The sequence below is a fragment of the Agelaius phoeniceus genome, chromosome 2 (assembly GCF_051311805.1).
Source record: "Agelaius phoeniceus isolate bAgePho1 chromosome 2, bAgePho1.hap1, whole genome shotgun sequence".
In the NCBI taxonomy this organism is placed as follows: Eukaryota; Metazoa; Chordata; class Aves; order Passeriformes; family Icteridae; genus Agelaius; species Agelaius phoeniceus.
In genome coordinates, this window is record NC_135266.1 from 88,020,169 (window position 1) to 88,032,241 (window position 12,073).

General features: G+C 44.7%; 1 protein-coding gene across 1 annotated transcript in view; it reads right to left on the reverse strand.

Moving 5' to 3' along the window:
* Positions 1 to 9,405, reverse strand: part of A2M (alpha-2-macroglobulin) — a 29,664-nt gene extending 20,259 nt beyond the window's left edge. Inside the window, exons 1-10 of the mRNA XM_077174125.1 lie at positions 9,205 to 9,405; positions 7,357 to 7,540; positions 6,151 to 6,310; positions 5,220 to 5,272; positions 4,699 to 4,719; positions 4,182 to 4,350; positions 2,886 to 2,970; positions 2,008 to 2,131; positions 476 to 590; positions 139 to 248 (exon numbers count right to left, since the gene is read on the reverse strand). Coding sequence (XP_077030240.1) covers positions 139 to 248; positions 476 to 590; positions 2,008 to 2,131; positions 2,886 to 2,970; positions 4,182 to 4,350; positions 4,699 to 4,719; positions 5,220 to 5,272; positions 6,151 to 6,310; positions 7,357 to 7,540; positions 9,205 to 9,290 — 1,107 coding nt within the window. The 5' untranslated portion in view covers positions 9,291 to 9,405. The remainder of the gene's footprint in view (positions 1 to 138; positions 249 to 475; positions 591 to 2,007; positions 2,132 to 2,885; positions 2,971 to 4,181; positions 4,351 to 4,698; positions 4,720 to 5,219; positions 5,273 to 6,150; positions 6,311 to 7,356; positions 7,541 to 9,204) is intronic.
* Between the last annotated feature and the right edge of the window lie 2,668 nt (positions 9,406 to 12,073).

Here is a 12,073-nt window from a genome sequence, read left to right on the forward strand (position 1 = left end):
TCAGAGGAAAGGAGACCCACAGGGACTAGCAGCACTGAGGTCCAGCATCCTTGCAGAGCTGGGGCATACATCTGACCAGAAGGTTCAGTAGCATCATTGCTTGGCACTCATGGCATTCCATTCTCATGGTTTCCCTACCTGCCCAAAGAAGGGGATTCCTCGCTTGTAGTAAGTATCTGAACGCTCAAATATGACCCTGCTAATGGTGGCTGTGATCTCAGAGAAGCTTGTTCCAGTCAACTCCACTCCTGCAGAAAGAAACAAAAACTAATTTGCCTCTGCCTAACCAGAATTCCTTTTATTCTAGGCCAACCCTCCTTTGCTGGACAAACTCTTTGCTTGATAGTCCTGGACTAGAGGCAGGAAAACTCTAAGGTTCCAGACGAGAGAGAGTCTGCTTCTATGCCTCATTCCTACAGAGGGCAAGCCCCTCTGCTGGCCCAGCACATGGGTCTTTCATCCAGATGATCCATACCTGTATCCTCCTCTTTAATCTTAGCCTCTACACGGAGCTTATTCTCATATCCACGTCTCTTGAGCTGGAATAATTTGGTCTTTACCACTTCAGAAATGCAGCCATAGATGTCTGTCTGTGGAGGAAAACAAACAAGAGCAGTATATTCTCATTTATACAACGCTTATCCAACTTAATGAATCCATCACTGTGTGTTGCTCTGAACTGAAAGAGAAGCTCACAACCTCACAGAAAACCTACTTCTGTTGTTGTTATCAAAACTGAAAAAAGACATGAATAACTTGGCAAAAGCATATTGAGATATTCCAGCAAGATTAGAGAAAAAAGGGCTTGCAAACTAGACAATTTTTGTGTATGTTTGTGAAGCTTGAAGCTGCCAACACTTAGTACGAGTGCATAGGGAATTAGTCAATGTGTGCCACATAAGAAATGTTTGTCAGGCATCAGGCTCTTTGGAAAATAAAGCTGCTTACTTAAAATGTGCAAGCCATATGAGTGATACATAAACCAAAGCCTCTGTATTTGTAGGAAGAGGATGACAGCTGGAAAAGTATTTCCAAAGCTTGCCACCTCTCTTCAGCAAATTCATGTACAAGGCAAGTCTCCACAGAAGAGGTGCCTAGAATAGAGGTTAGCACCACAGTATTTATATTTTCTGTTGACATTTGTAACAACAGTAGTGAAAGAGATAGCTGTAGACTCATGTGGCTCATGCTGTAACAGAGCCCAGGGAACACAAGAACATCTTCTATATACTTTCTTCTTCTGGTATATTTCCACAATTTTTATTACTCCAACTTCTCTCAATTAACCTGATATCATTGCACCTGTCAGTTTCACTCTTGCCAGTTAAAAGGTGAAAAAAGTGGGGTTTTTTTCTGTCTGTCTTTACCACTGCTGCTAAACCCGTATTTCTTTCCTTCTTGCTCAAAATGCATCAGCCTCTCTCCTGGTTTCTGCTCCTTTCCTTCCTCTAACACCAGCTTCTGGCCCCACACACTGTCTCCAGTGTAAGCCAACTCCAGCTCTGTTCTCATTGCTCGTGGCTTTTCTGTCTTTGCTCTTATAGTCTCTACACTCCATCTGATTTTTCTGTTATTTCATCTCTTAATTCTCCATCAGATTCCAGCCTTTACACACATTGCTCAGACCTTCCCCCTTATTTTTACCTTTCACATTTCATCTTGCACCCAATCTTCTCTCATACTTCAGCCTTCCTTAAAATACATGGATTTTCACATAATCACAGAATGGTTTTGGTTGGAATGGGGCTTAAAGGCAATCTAAGCACCAATTGCCCTGCCATAGGAAGGGCCATCTCCCAACAGACCAGGTTGCTCAAAACCCCATCCCGCCTGGCTTTGAACACTTCCAGGGATGGGGCATCCACAGCTTCCCTGGGCAACCTGTGCCAGTGCCTCACCACACTTTAACACTAAGTTTGTACATACTCAGAGCAAGCCTGTGCCTACAAGGCAAGCTCAATAACACTTTCTCCAATCACTCTTCCCACCAGAGTAATCCTGACTCACCTGTCCAGAGAACTCCTCACAGACTGCTCTAGACTCTTCACCATAACAGGACATGGATCCATGCTCATAGTTCCGGCAGACACGGAAGTTCACAAGGCCGGGAACAGGCTTCCCAAATGTGTATCTACAAGCAGGGAGGATTGAAAGGAAAACAAAGACATTAGGAATGTAACAGGGATGTAGAATTACAGGCTCATCCCCATTGACGCCAGCTGTCTTCCCTAGAGCTGCCTCCAGGATACACAGGGCCGTCACAGGAAATAAAAAGCAGAAAGGAATCTGGTACCATATGCTAATGCTGATTTTGTTGCAAGTCCCCCTCATCCTGGAGAACATGTTGCAAGCGTCTACCCAACCACCCAATTGTTACAGAACTGGTTTATGTATGTATGAGCACTGGGTCTTTACTCTCACTCTTCAGCCCAAGCCATGGCTTTCCCTACAAAGTGTATGGAACACTGCAAGGCAGAATCCAGTGAGGTGGCCCAAAGGAAAGAGGACAGCTGCATCCCTTAGGGTTTCCTCTCCACAATAACAAGCAGAAGATACAGCTAAAACATCATTCCTGGGTAAACTGAACTAAAGACCTCACCTCTAGCACTGTAGCTGGTGTGAAATCCTCAGTGACTCAAAAAATATGCAAGAAACCCTCTCACAAAAAAACAGATCAAAAATATGTTTCTATATGTTACATGCAAAGTGCATCAAACAATAACTGTTGTCTTTTGTCTAATAGTAGATACAGTCTGCTTGATCCCGGGACCCCAAAAGGATTGAGAAATATAATAAAGTCTCATCTCTCAGCCTCCCAACTGAACTTTCATCAGCAACTCAAGAAAACACTGAAACCAAGCAGAACTTGAAAGAATGACACTCACAGTCCACAAACTGTCACCTTCAGCTCCTCATCAAGAATGCTGATCACCTTGGGCATTTTCACTGTCACTTCAAATTTTGGCAGCACTGCAGCAGAACCAAAAGAAAACAGTCTATGTGGTAGGGAGTAACATCAGAATGACACATGAAGGTGCTCAGAGGCTGTTCTGACAAATTACCTAAAAACCTTTTATATCTAAAGGGTCAGATTTTAGAGGCTTCTGTCACCTGTACATCCCACTGAAGTCATTGAAAACCTCTCAGCCAAGCATTGTGCCAGGTAAGAAGACAAGATTATTACACCAGCTATTAAAATACAGCAGCTTCATAGGTAACACATGGGTTATCAGTCCCACAGCAGCAGGATACAGTAAATCAGAGAGAAAAATCAGTAGAAGCTTTCCACAAATATACAGACTGCAGCCTGGTCTCTGCATTTTCAGAGCATGTAGATCTTATCAATGTTCAGTACAGGAAGACACCCTGGCTTCTCCAGTGATACATCCCAGGGTGACATCCCATCCACACCCAGTTGCAGGAGGGGAACTGAAGACCATCTTGAGAGAACTAGGAGGGGATTCAGGGCACAGGACAGAGCACAGTCTGCAACTGGAAGAGGTCAAAGCACTTTGAGACTCTGCCAGGGCACCTCTCTGTCAGACAATGTAAGAAAGGCTGCAGCTGGCTTGCTGGGGTGGGAAGATATGCCAGTTGTTAGCATGTGCTGGTGTGTACTGGGACACCATTTTACTAGCCAAGCAGATGGAAGTGCCATAGAGATGAGAGCACCAAAGGGAGGTTAAGGCACTACAGCATCACACAAACTACAGGTTTAGCTTGTGGGGCAGAAAAGGCAAGATCTTCATTTACAGCCTAGACAGCCCCAGCCTAGACTCAGACTTATGGTGTGGCATTTGATAGGTATGTAGCCAACTGGACATGAGGTTGTGGCCTAAAAACACCTCAGAAAGGAAGTAAGCCTTGTGGCTGTCAGCAAAGACTCATCCAAGCACTTTGCTCCTCCTGATAGGAGCCTTGCTGAGCTGGGCCTTCTGAAGAACTGCACTCCATGGTCTGGGGCTTAGGGAGGAGTGGAGATAGGTCACTCAAGTACTTCAGTCTTCTCGTCCTAAAGAGAAGATTCTTCTTCTCTTTAGGGAAGAGAAGGGAGGAAAAAAACACAGAAACAAATTTCCAGCAATGCTGGGCATCCTGGTCAGATCTCCTGCACTGTTCAATTAAGATTTCATGTCCCATGGGACTAGCTGTTAGGAACTTGAAACTGCAGTGACAATTACCATACTCCTCCACGGAGAAAGAATGCTGAACTTTCTTCCCAGAGGCCTTCTGTGCCACCACAGTGTAGGTGCCTTGGATAGGTTCAGAGGTGAGGTTGAAGAACAGCTGTATAAATCCCATCTCTAACTCTGCATTTGTCCACTGGTACAGACGATTTTTCTTCGGGTCCTACAGGTAATGTGATCACAAGGAGATTGTGAGAACAATGAGAGTCTGCAATGAGGTCTAGCAAAGCAGCGAAGGGAGGGACAGCCCCTGTGTTTCAGGAGGCTGCAGGCCAGGAGTGGAGGGCACTAGCAGAGTTTTGGGGGGAGTACACAGCAGGATGGCAGGGGAGCTGTAACCTGGGCCCAGGTACCCGGTAGCCACCATATGAGTTAAAATTCTGTATAGCTGAATTAGCATGAGGGACCAGCTTAATAGAAAAAATAAACAAGAATCATGTTGAGGCAACTGTTTACTCTGCCCAGGTTGAGGTGCAATAGATGTGAATGTGAATTAAATGTTTGTACATACCTCGATATACACCAGTGGAATCTAGAAAAAGAAGAAAGGAAGCAGCATGTTTAGACAGAGTGCAAGGAACACAGTCAAATGGCATGGGCTATGACCACATTTCAGGGTAAAAGCTAATCATCCAGTGGGGTAAGGAAAAAAGCTGCTGGTATGGATCATCAGAGCACTTTGGATGTGAGAAGATGGGGACAATCCTTGGTCTCAGGCACAAAAGACAGTCAAAATTATTAATTACAAACTCTGGATGATCTGCAGTGCTAAAAAGAACGGGTGCACGCTGTGGCAATGGCAGATTGCTCACTGTTTATACCAGCACTGTCCATTTGCAGTTTGTCAAACCTTTCCAGGAAGCTTTGTGCAGAAATTTGACAACAGATCCTGTCAAAAATATTTGAGGTGATCCAGAATTTTCACAGCTGTCTCAGTATACTGAGACCTCTCCCCAACAGAGACTACTTTTTCTCCCTTTACCCACATTTGACTGAAGGCCAAATAAGCTGAAAAACAATTATCATGCTTACCATTTCATTCACAGGTCGGAATTCTTCATCCAGAGAGACAATTCTGAACAGGACTGATGGAGAAAGACATGAGGTTCCACAGTGCAATTGGTAACCAGAAAAATCAGTTGCAAAAACAAATGGTATAACAGACAACAGGGTTGTTCTCTTCTAAGGAAATTCCATTTACTAGAATGGTAGGTCATGCTAAAAGGTTACCCATCTACTATGGATACCTGAATAAGAGGATGTTAAGAGCAAATCCATAGCTGTGTGAACATCTTACTGATCATGGGCATCAGAATCTCATTGATAGGGACCAAAGTTAAATTGAAGTTGCCTTTGTCTATTTTGCAGTGAAGCATTTTTATGCCAGAATTCACATGGGTCTTCTAATTTTATTATAAGTAGACTGACTTCCTAGGAAGGATGAATGCAAGCAAATTACTCCAGCACTTGGCTGCAAGTTTGGGTTGGCTCTGGATGGAGAGAGAATTCAGTACCCCTTTTAGGACATTTGTTTTTATCCAGGCCAAATTTAGGAGATCACTGGCCCAGAAGAAATAAATAGCTTACATAATTCTTTCTGTCTTCATTGAGCAAAATCAGCTGCTGCTTTGAGAGCTATTTCATGACTAAGTCTGAGTTTTGGCACTGTTCTCTATAGGATAAATATCCAGTCTTTCTCTGGTTTTAATGCAGACCTCCTAACTGCATGGACCACAACAACAGAGCCCACAGTGAGAGAGGGAGAGTGTGCAGGTGCCCCAGATATGTGCATGCACCTAAAGATTCCCCATTTTTTCCCTTTATGGACCAATAAAACATAAGTCTCAGCCACGAGGTTGCAGTTCTGACCCCCTGTGAAAGCAGCTGATATCTGGCCAGTATGATCCAACAGTTTTAGTACAAAGTTTGTTTCAAATGCAAATCTCCCCCCCTTTCCTGGTACCTGTCTGTCCGGGCTTGTAGATGGGTTTGTCTGTCTGGATGAAGACCAAGCTCTCGGAGTTCTGGACCACCAGGAATTTGCGGCTGCTGAACTGCAGCGTGGCCCCCTTCACTGTCACAGTGAGAAACACGAAGGGTAATGGGAGTCTTGGCTTTGGAAGCTGGAAAGTAAGAAGGAAACTGTGTAGCAGACCACCTTTAAAGGCTTCCTGAACTGAACTAGCCTTCCTGAAATAAGAGGTCTAATATAATCTTGATGGATCCAACACAGAGGTGAGAGGAACAATAATCAGGAACAAGAGACTGATTTTTATTTGTCCCTTATTCCTATGCACTCCTTGGGCTGCGCAGTGATTGTGCCAGTACTGAGCAGCAAAAGAACTCCTAGCTCTAGCACCCAATTTTTTAAAAATTCTTACTGCCCTGACCAGACCTTTCCATCCTTTTCCTTTTGACATTCACAAGCAGAATGGAATAGTCTGTCTTCTCTTTCAGGTTATGTCCCTAGTCCTCGCAGAACATTTCCTTTTCCAAACCAGACAGGCCAAGACATGTATACCTCTCTTTCACAAGTGACTAAATCAGTCTTCAGCCTATATCTGACAAACCAAGACAAAAATGCCAACCTTTTCAGTGTCTTGAAGACCAATTCCTCACTCTTCAGGCCAAAGACATAATCTAGGCTCTGAGCTAAATGATCAGGTTTTCCTAGTTACATACAACTCATTATAGTCCCTGGGGCTTTCAATTACATTAAATTATAAATTTCCTGCTTTGCTGGGTTTTTTTTCAGATACAGGCAATCACAGCTCTATGTTCTTACAGTAATTCAGTAGACACCAGGTGGAAAGTATCTGTGGTCCAAAAGCTCTACCACAATTTGAAGGCACTGAAGTGACAAATTGAGGATGTTGAAGGATGATGTGGAAAGCCATTTCACCAAACAGCCATCAGGAGTGTCAATATACTAAACCCACTTTCTTCTCCTGTCCTAGAGAGGGGGTGACTTTCTAGGATTCAGCATCTTACAGTCATTTAGCATATTAAGGAGATCTCAGCAGTAAGAGGGTGTTGAGGACGGACATGAACAGACCTTTAATCAAGAGGTAAGTGAATATCTACATAGTGTTACTCTGTCATTACTTCTCAGTGCCTTTACATTGTATGCCTGGCACAAAGGATCATCCCACAAGGATGAGATACTCACAGAGAAAGGGATGCAGGTGAACACGTCTTTCTCTGACACCACGTCATCAATCAAGCTCCTGTTCTCCCCTAGGTACTCGAGTGTGGCACTCAGGGTCACAGACTCGTTCAGGTGGGTCAGCTGAATGCAGACTTTCTCTTGAGAATCTGTGTGGATCAGATAGGGCACCAGCACCATGTACTGCCTAGGAACAAGGGAGAATGATAGGTCAGAGGAGCAGGAACAGGTAACAGGAGCTGTGTATAAAGAATGAACAAACCAATCGGATGACTACAGCTTTGGCTGTGCAGGGAGAAGGGTTCATTTTCTAAGTGTGTAACAAGATTTCCAGCATGTCTGTAGCAGCAGGGGAAAGCAGAGAGGTCTCAAATGTAAAATACCAGAGGAATTCCTACACACAAACATCTGGAAAGGATATGTTTTTCTAGGTTCTGACACAACAGCAGCACTTCTTCCTGGGATACTGAATAAAGGCGGGGGGAAACTCAATTGTCACTTTTGCTAGACGCTGTTAGAAGCACTTAGGAGCCACACAAATGCCAGTACCCAGTGAAAAATTCCATTGCCTACACACTGCGAAGCGTCTGTAACATTACCCTCACTCCTCGCAGAGATTCAAAGCCGCCACAGCGTGGTGCCAGATCTTAAGCAAAAACACAAACAAGTTTCAGGTTTTCAGGGAAGCAAGGCTCTCTGTCTCAGCCCGAGAGGGGATCCCTGCTCAGCCCTGGGCAGCCTCCTTTCCCAGGGTGGCAGCTTGCCAGCGGTGTCCCGGTGCCCAGCACTGCATCTGGGAATCAAGCCCGATCCACCTAACGCTAACCATGCTCCCATTCTGGTGGACAAGGACTGGCCTCCAGTGGGCATACTCAGAGCAGCGAGCAGGTGGGGAAAGAGCCCTCAATACCTCAGCAGTAAGGCAAAGCATTCCCTTCAGCAGTGGCAGAAGCTCTGGCACCTTTTTGTCCAACAGTTGGTCTGCAGGGATCAAGCTCTGGCCCCTCAGATCCCACTGTCTGTTTCCCCTGCATTTGCTGTACTACAGCACAGCCTTGCTCAGAAATTCCCCTGCACCCCTTGTGATGGGCTCTCTGATGGGTGAGGTGCTCTGTGCTGTGCAGGGGAGGAAGAGACATTGCCAAAAAGCCAAAGGAGAAAGTCTTTGGGATGTCAGAACCCTTCATGTGCTGCTCCTACCACACATACACACCCATGCACACAACACAAATGCCCTTCACATACCAACAGGGCAAAAGGGGGTGAAGAAGGGAGGCAGGACACTATACCCTCACAAAGCTGGACAGTCACAGTCTTACAGTGTCACATTACCCTGTGTGAAAAGGGAATTTTCATTCCATTGGCTGAGCTGAAAAATGTGAATTAAAAAATAAAGCAATTTCCAAGCATGCCAGATGAGCTATTTGTTCATTTTCTTCTCATTATCGTTTTTAAAAAGCCACTCCCAGCTCCTGGGCATTTCAACTGGTAGTAGGACAGTCAACCCAAAATTAAACCTTTCATTGTCCTTTCAAAACAGTTTGTCTATTAAGAAGACCTCATTGTACAAACATTTATGAAAAGTTGTCTTTCCAAATAACTATTTTTTTGCATAAAATTTTGTTGAAATCCTGTCAATCCCCTGAAGTTTTACTGATATCTCAGTTTCACAGCTTGTTTTGCATCTCTCTCAAACACTAGAGTTCCTGTTTGTAGAAGGCACTTTACCCAGCCCTGGTATCTTTATTCCTGAATAAAAGAAGTTAGATAGAAGACAAGAGACAGAGAAATAGACACAGGAATACAGCCAAGGTCTCCTGCCTGCCCAGAGACCCCCCCAGCATAGCTTACGGCTCTGTGATGGGTGAGGTGTCTCCTGGAAGGAAGAAGAGGAGGAGGAAGATGCTCGATTTGATAAGCAGCCCGTTCAGCCCCATGGTACAGAGCAGGACGTGGTGAGTCAAGCAGACACTCAGTGTGGTCCAGTGCTGCTTTTACTCCCCCTCTGCTCTCCCAGTCAGCCCCTTTATACTCTCCTCTGCAAACAGCCCAGGGGCTGGAGGAGATAAGGGCTGGGGGCCAGGGCCCATCCGGAAACAGGGAGAGGCAGCAAGGAGGAGCTGGGACTAGCAGCTCCCAGTCTGGGCAGAAGGCCAGGGCTGGGGGGAGAGGGAGGGGAGAGTTCCTGGCAGGCCAGAGCTCTGTCTCTGCTGGGGCAGGACAGAGGCAATGGAAGAGGAAAGGCTGTAGCTAAGGAAAGAAGGGCTAACAGCAGAGCATGGGGTGAAGGCTTCCATTTCTGGCAGGGCTCTTTGCATGGAGCTGGACATGGCACTGGTCATGGAGGTTGCTGGAAGCACCGGAGCTGTTTGATTTCCTTCAAACTGGGAGAAGGAGATTGAGCTAGGAATTGGGAAACAAACCTGGGTGTGTCTAACTCCCATTAACAGGTTGTGAAAACAGCAAATGGAAATTTATAAAAACCTTCCCTCTCCACCCACGCTGTTCTCTTTTGCTCCCTGTTCCTGGTCCCATCAAAGCTAATGCCAGGAAAAGAGGCCACAAAATGCCTGGAAAGTCAAGTCAACTGAAATGATCTGGCCTTCACCCTGACAGAAACAGGGACAGTGACATGACGGGAAGCTCCCAAAAGTTCAACCCATTAACAGCATGTAACAAATTAACCAAATGCCCAGAGCAGCAGCTGCCCTCACACAGCAGAACATATGTGGCCTGGGTCTTACTTTCCTTCTACTGGTTCTGGTTCCAGATCAAGTTATTGTTACATCTAGATCAAATTATTGCTGTTTGATGGAGTCATCCTGATTTAATTAAGTGCATATTCATGTAATGCACTGTGATGGTCAATATTGTACCAGAGAGGGAAATGGAGTCTCTAGACCACTGTCTTTACTTGGGCTGCAGCAGGAGGATCAATAGCTCTGGTAATTATTACCCTTGCAAGTGGCAGTAGAATATCTGTCTTATTTGTAGTTCTAATACAAACTCCAAAGAATGGAGATCTATGTTAGAGGATGTAAAGCATAATTTTCAGATTAAAAAGTGTACAGGATAAAATGATTTTCTGTCTGTCCTACCCTTCTCCTCATATAATCATCAAAACTTTGTTAAACTGAGTAACTCTGGAGTTAAGAAATCCAAGTGCAGTGCAATTACAAACCTTCATTACCGACCTCATTCTGCCCTGCAGTGACCTGCATAGGAAAAAAGAGGATAGTAGTGCATGTGCAATTTCCTTGGGGACTGCACAAAAGACAGCCCAGATTTGTGCTCTTCCTTCAGCATCTGATACCTAAAGATGACTTTGCTTGCCCAAAAGAAACATAACCCAGGAAAGTCTGCCTCACCCACAGAGGAGAGGATTTATACATATGGGCTGGTCAAAGCCTTTTTGAAGATGACAATTTACAGTGGTAAAGGTCAGGAGCTGGACTGATGGAACATCAACCCGACAGGACAAGATGCAAAACTGCACATGGCAGAAGGATCTCTATAGAGATCTACCCTTTTTGTCAAACAGCCAAACAGCTCTCACAGCTCCTAAGCCTGCTCCTGATCATTAGGACCTTGGTCAAAAATGTGCTCTGTAGCTAAAAACTGAAGAGAAATGTTTTCAATCCATTCAGGCAAGGTAAAGTAGGCAAGCTCAGAGACATTCTCATCTCACCTACATATGATAATATGAGAAGCTGTTTCTTCAGTGGTATTCTCTGGTAAGGTAACTGATAGGTGCCCTTCTACAGATGCCACCACCATTTTGACAAAGCAAGCTAAGTGTTCAGCATTATTTCATAGTGTCTGGCAACTTTCCAGAAGTCAGAAACAACTATCTTTTGGTATTTGAATGGACTCTGGCACAGATAAAATTACTCGCCCAAAGTAACTCAGACAACCCAAGATGAAAATTCTAAAGTTTTGACTTCCTAATACACTGCAGTTCCCCCAAGTCTGGCTGTTGGTTATGAAAAAGCAGACTCCTCCTTGCTGTAACACATTCTCACCCGAGACCCTCATCTCAGTGACCTCTATATGAGGCTCAGTAGACATCCACTTAGCTAAGTGTGCTAAGATCCGTAATTTTGTCTTTATCCACCTTGATACCTTCATGTGTAGCATCCTGTTAAGCAGGTGGAAGATAATGCCACTGGCAAGGATTTCCTGCAATTTTAATAAAAATATGAAGCAAATACATGTAATCTGAATTGAAATGTTAAAGCGGGTTATTGTGCTCCTATGATTGTAGGAATAAGATCTCTCCTCAGCTTTCTCTGCTTTAGAATAAACCATTCCAGTTGTTTCAGCCTCTCCACAGAGGGGAGATGCTCCAGTCCTTTTGTCATATTTGTGGCCCTGTGTTGGACTCTCCAGTCAGTATGGCCATCTCTCTCTTGTACTGAGCAGCCCAGAACTGAAGACAGTGTTCCCAAATATTCACTGTGGGTTTATGGCATTCAAACTCTGAGCCTGTCTCGGCTCTATTTGAACTGAAGGATCATTGCATTAAGGGTTTGACCACTGCTTCCTCTATCTGCAGTATGAAAACACACACGTGGGGAGGAAAACAGATTCCTGGTGGATTAAATAATTACACAGAATTAGCTGTACCCCTTTGACTCCAGAAGTCCAGTTTCTTGACTAGCTTGCTTGAACCTGCCTAATTCCTTCCAACAGGGAGAAGAAGTAGCACAGGTACACACTT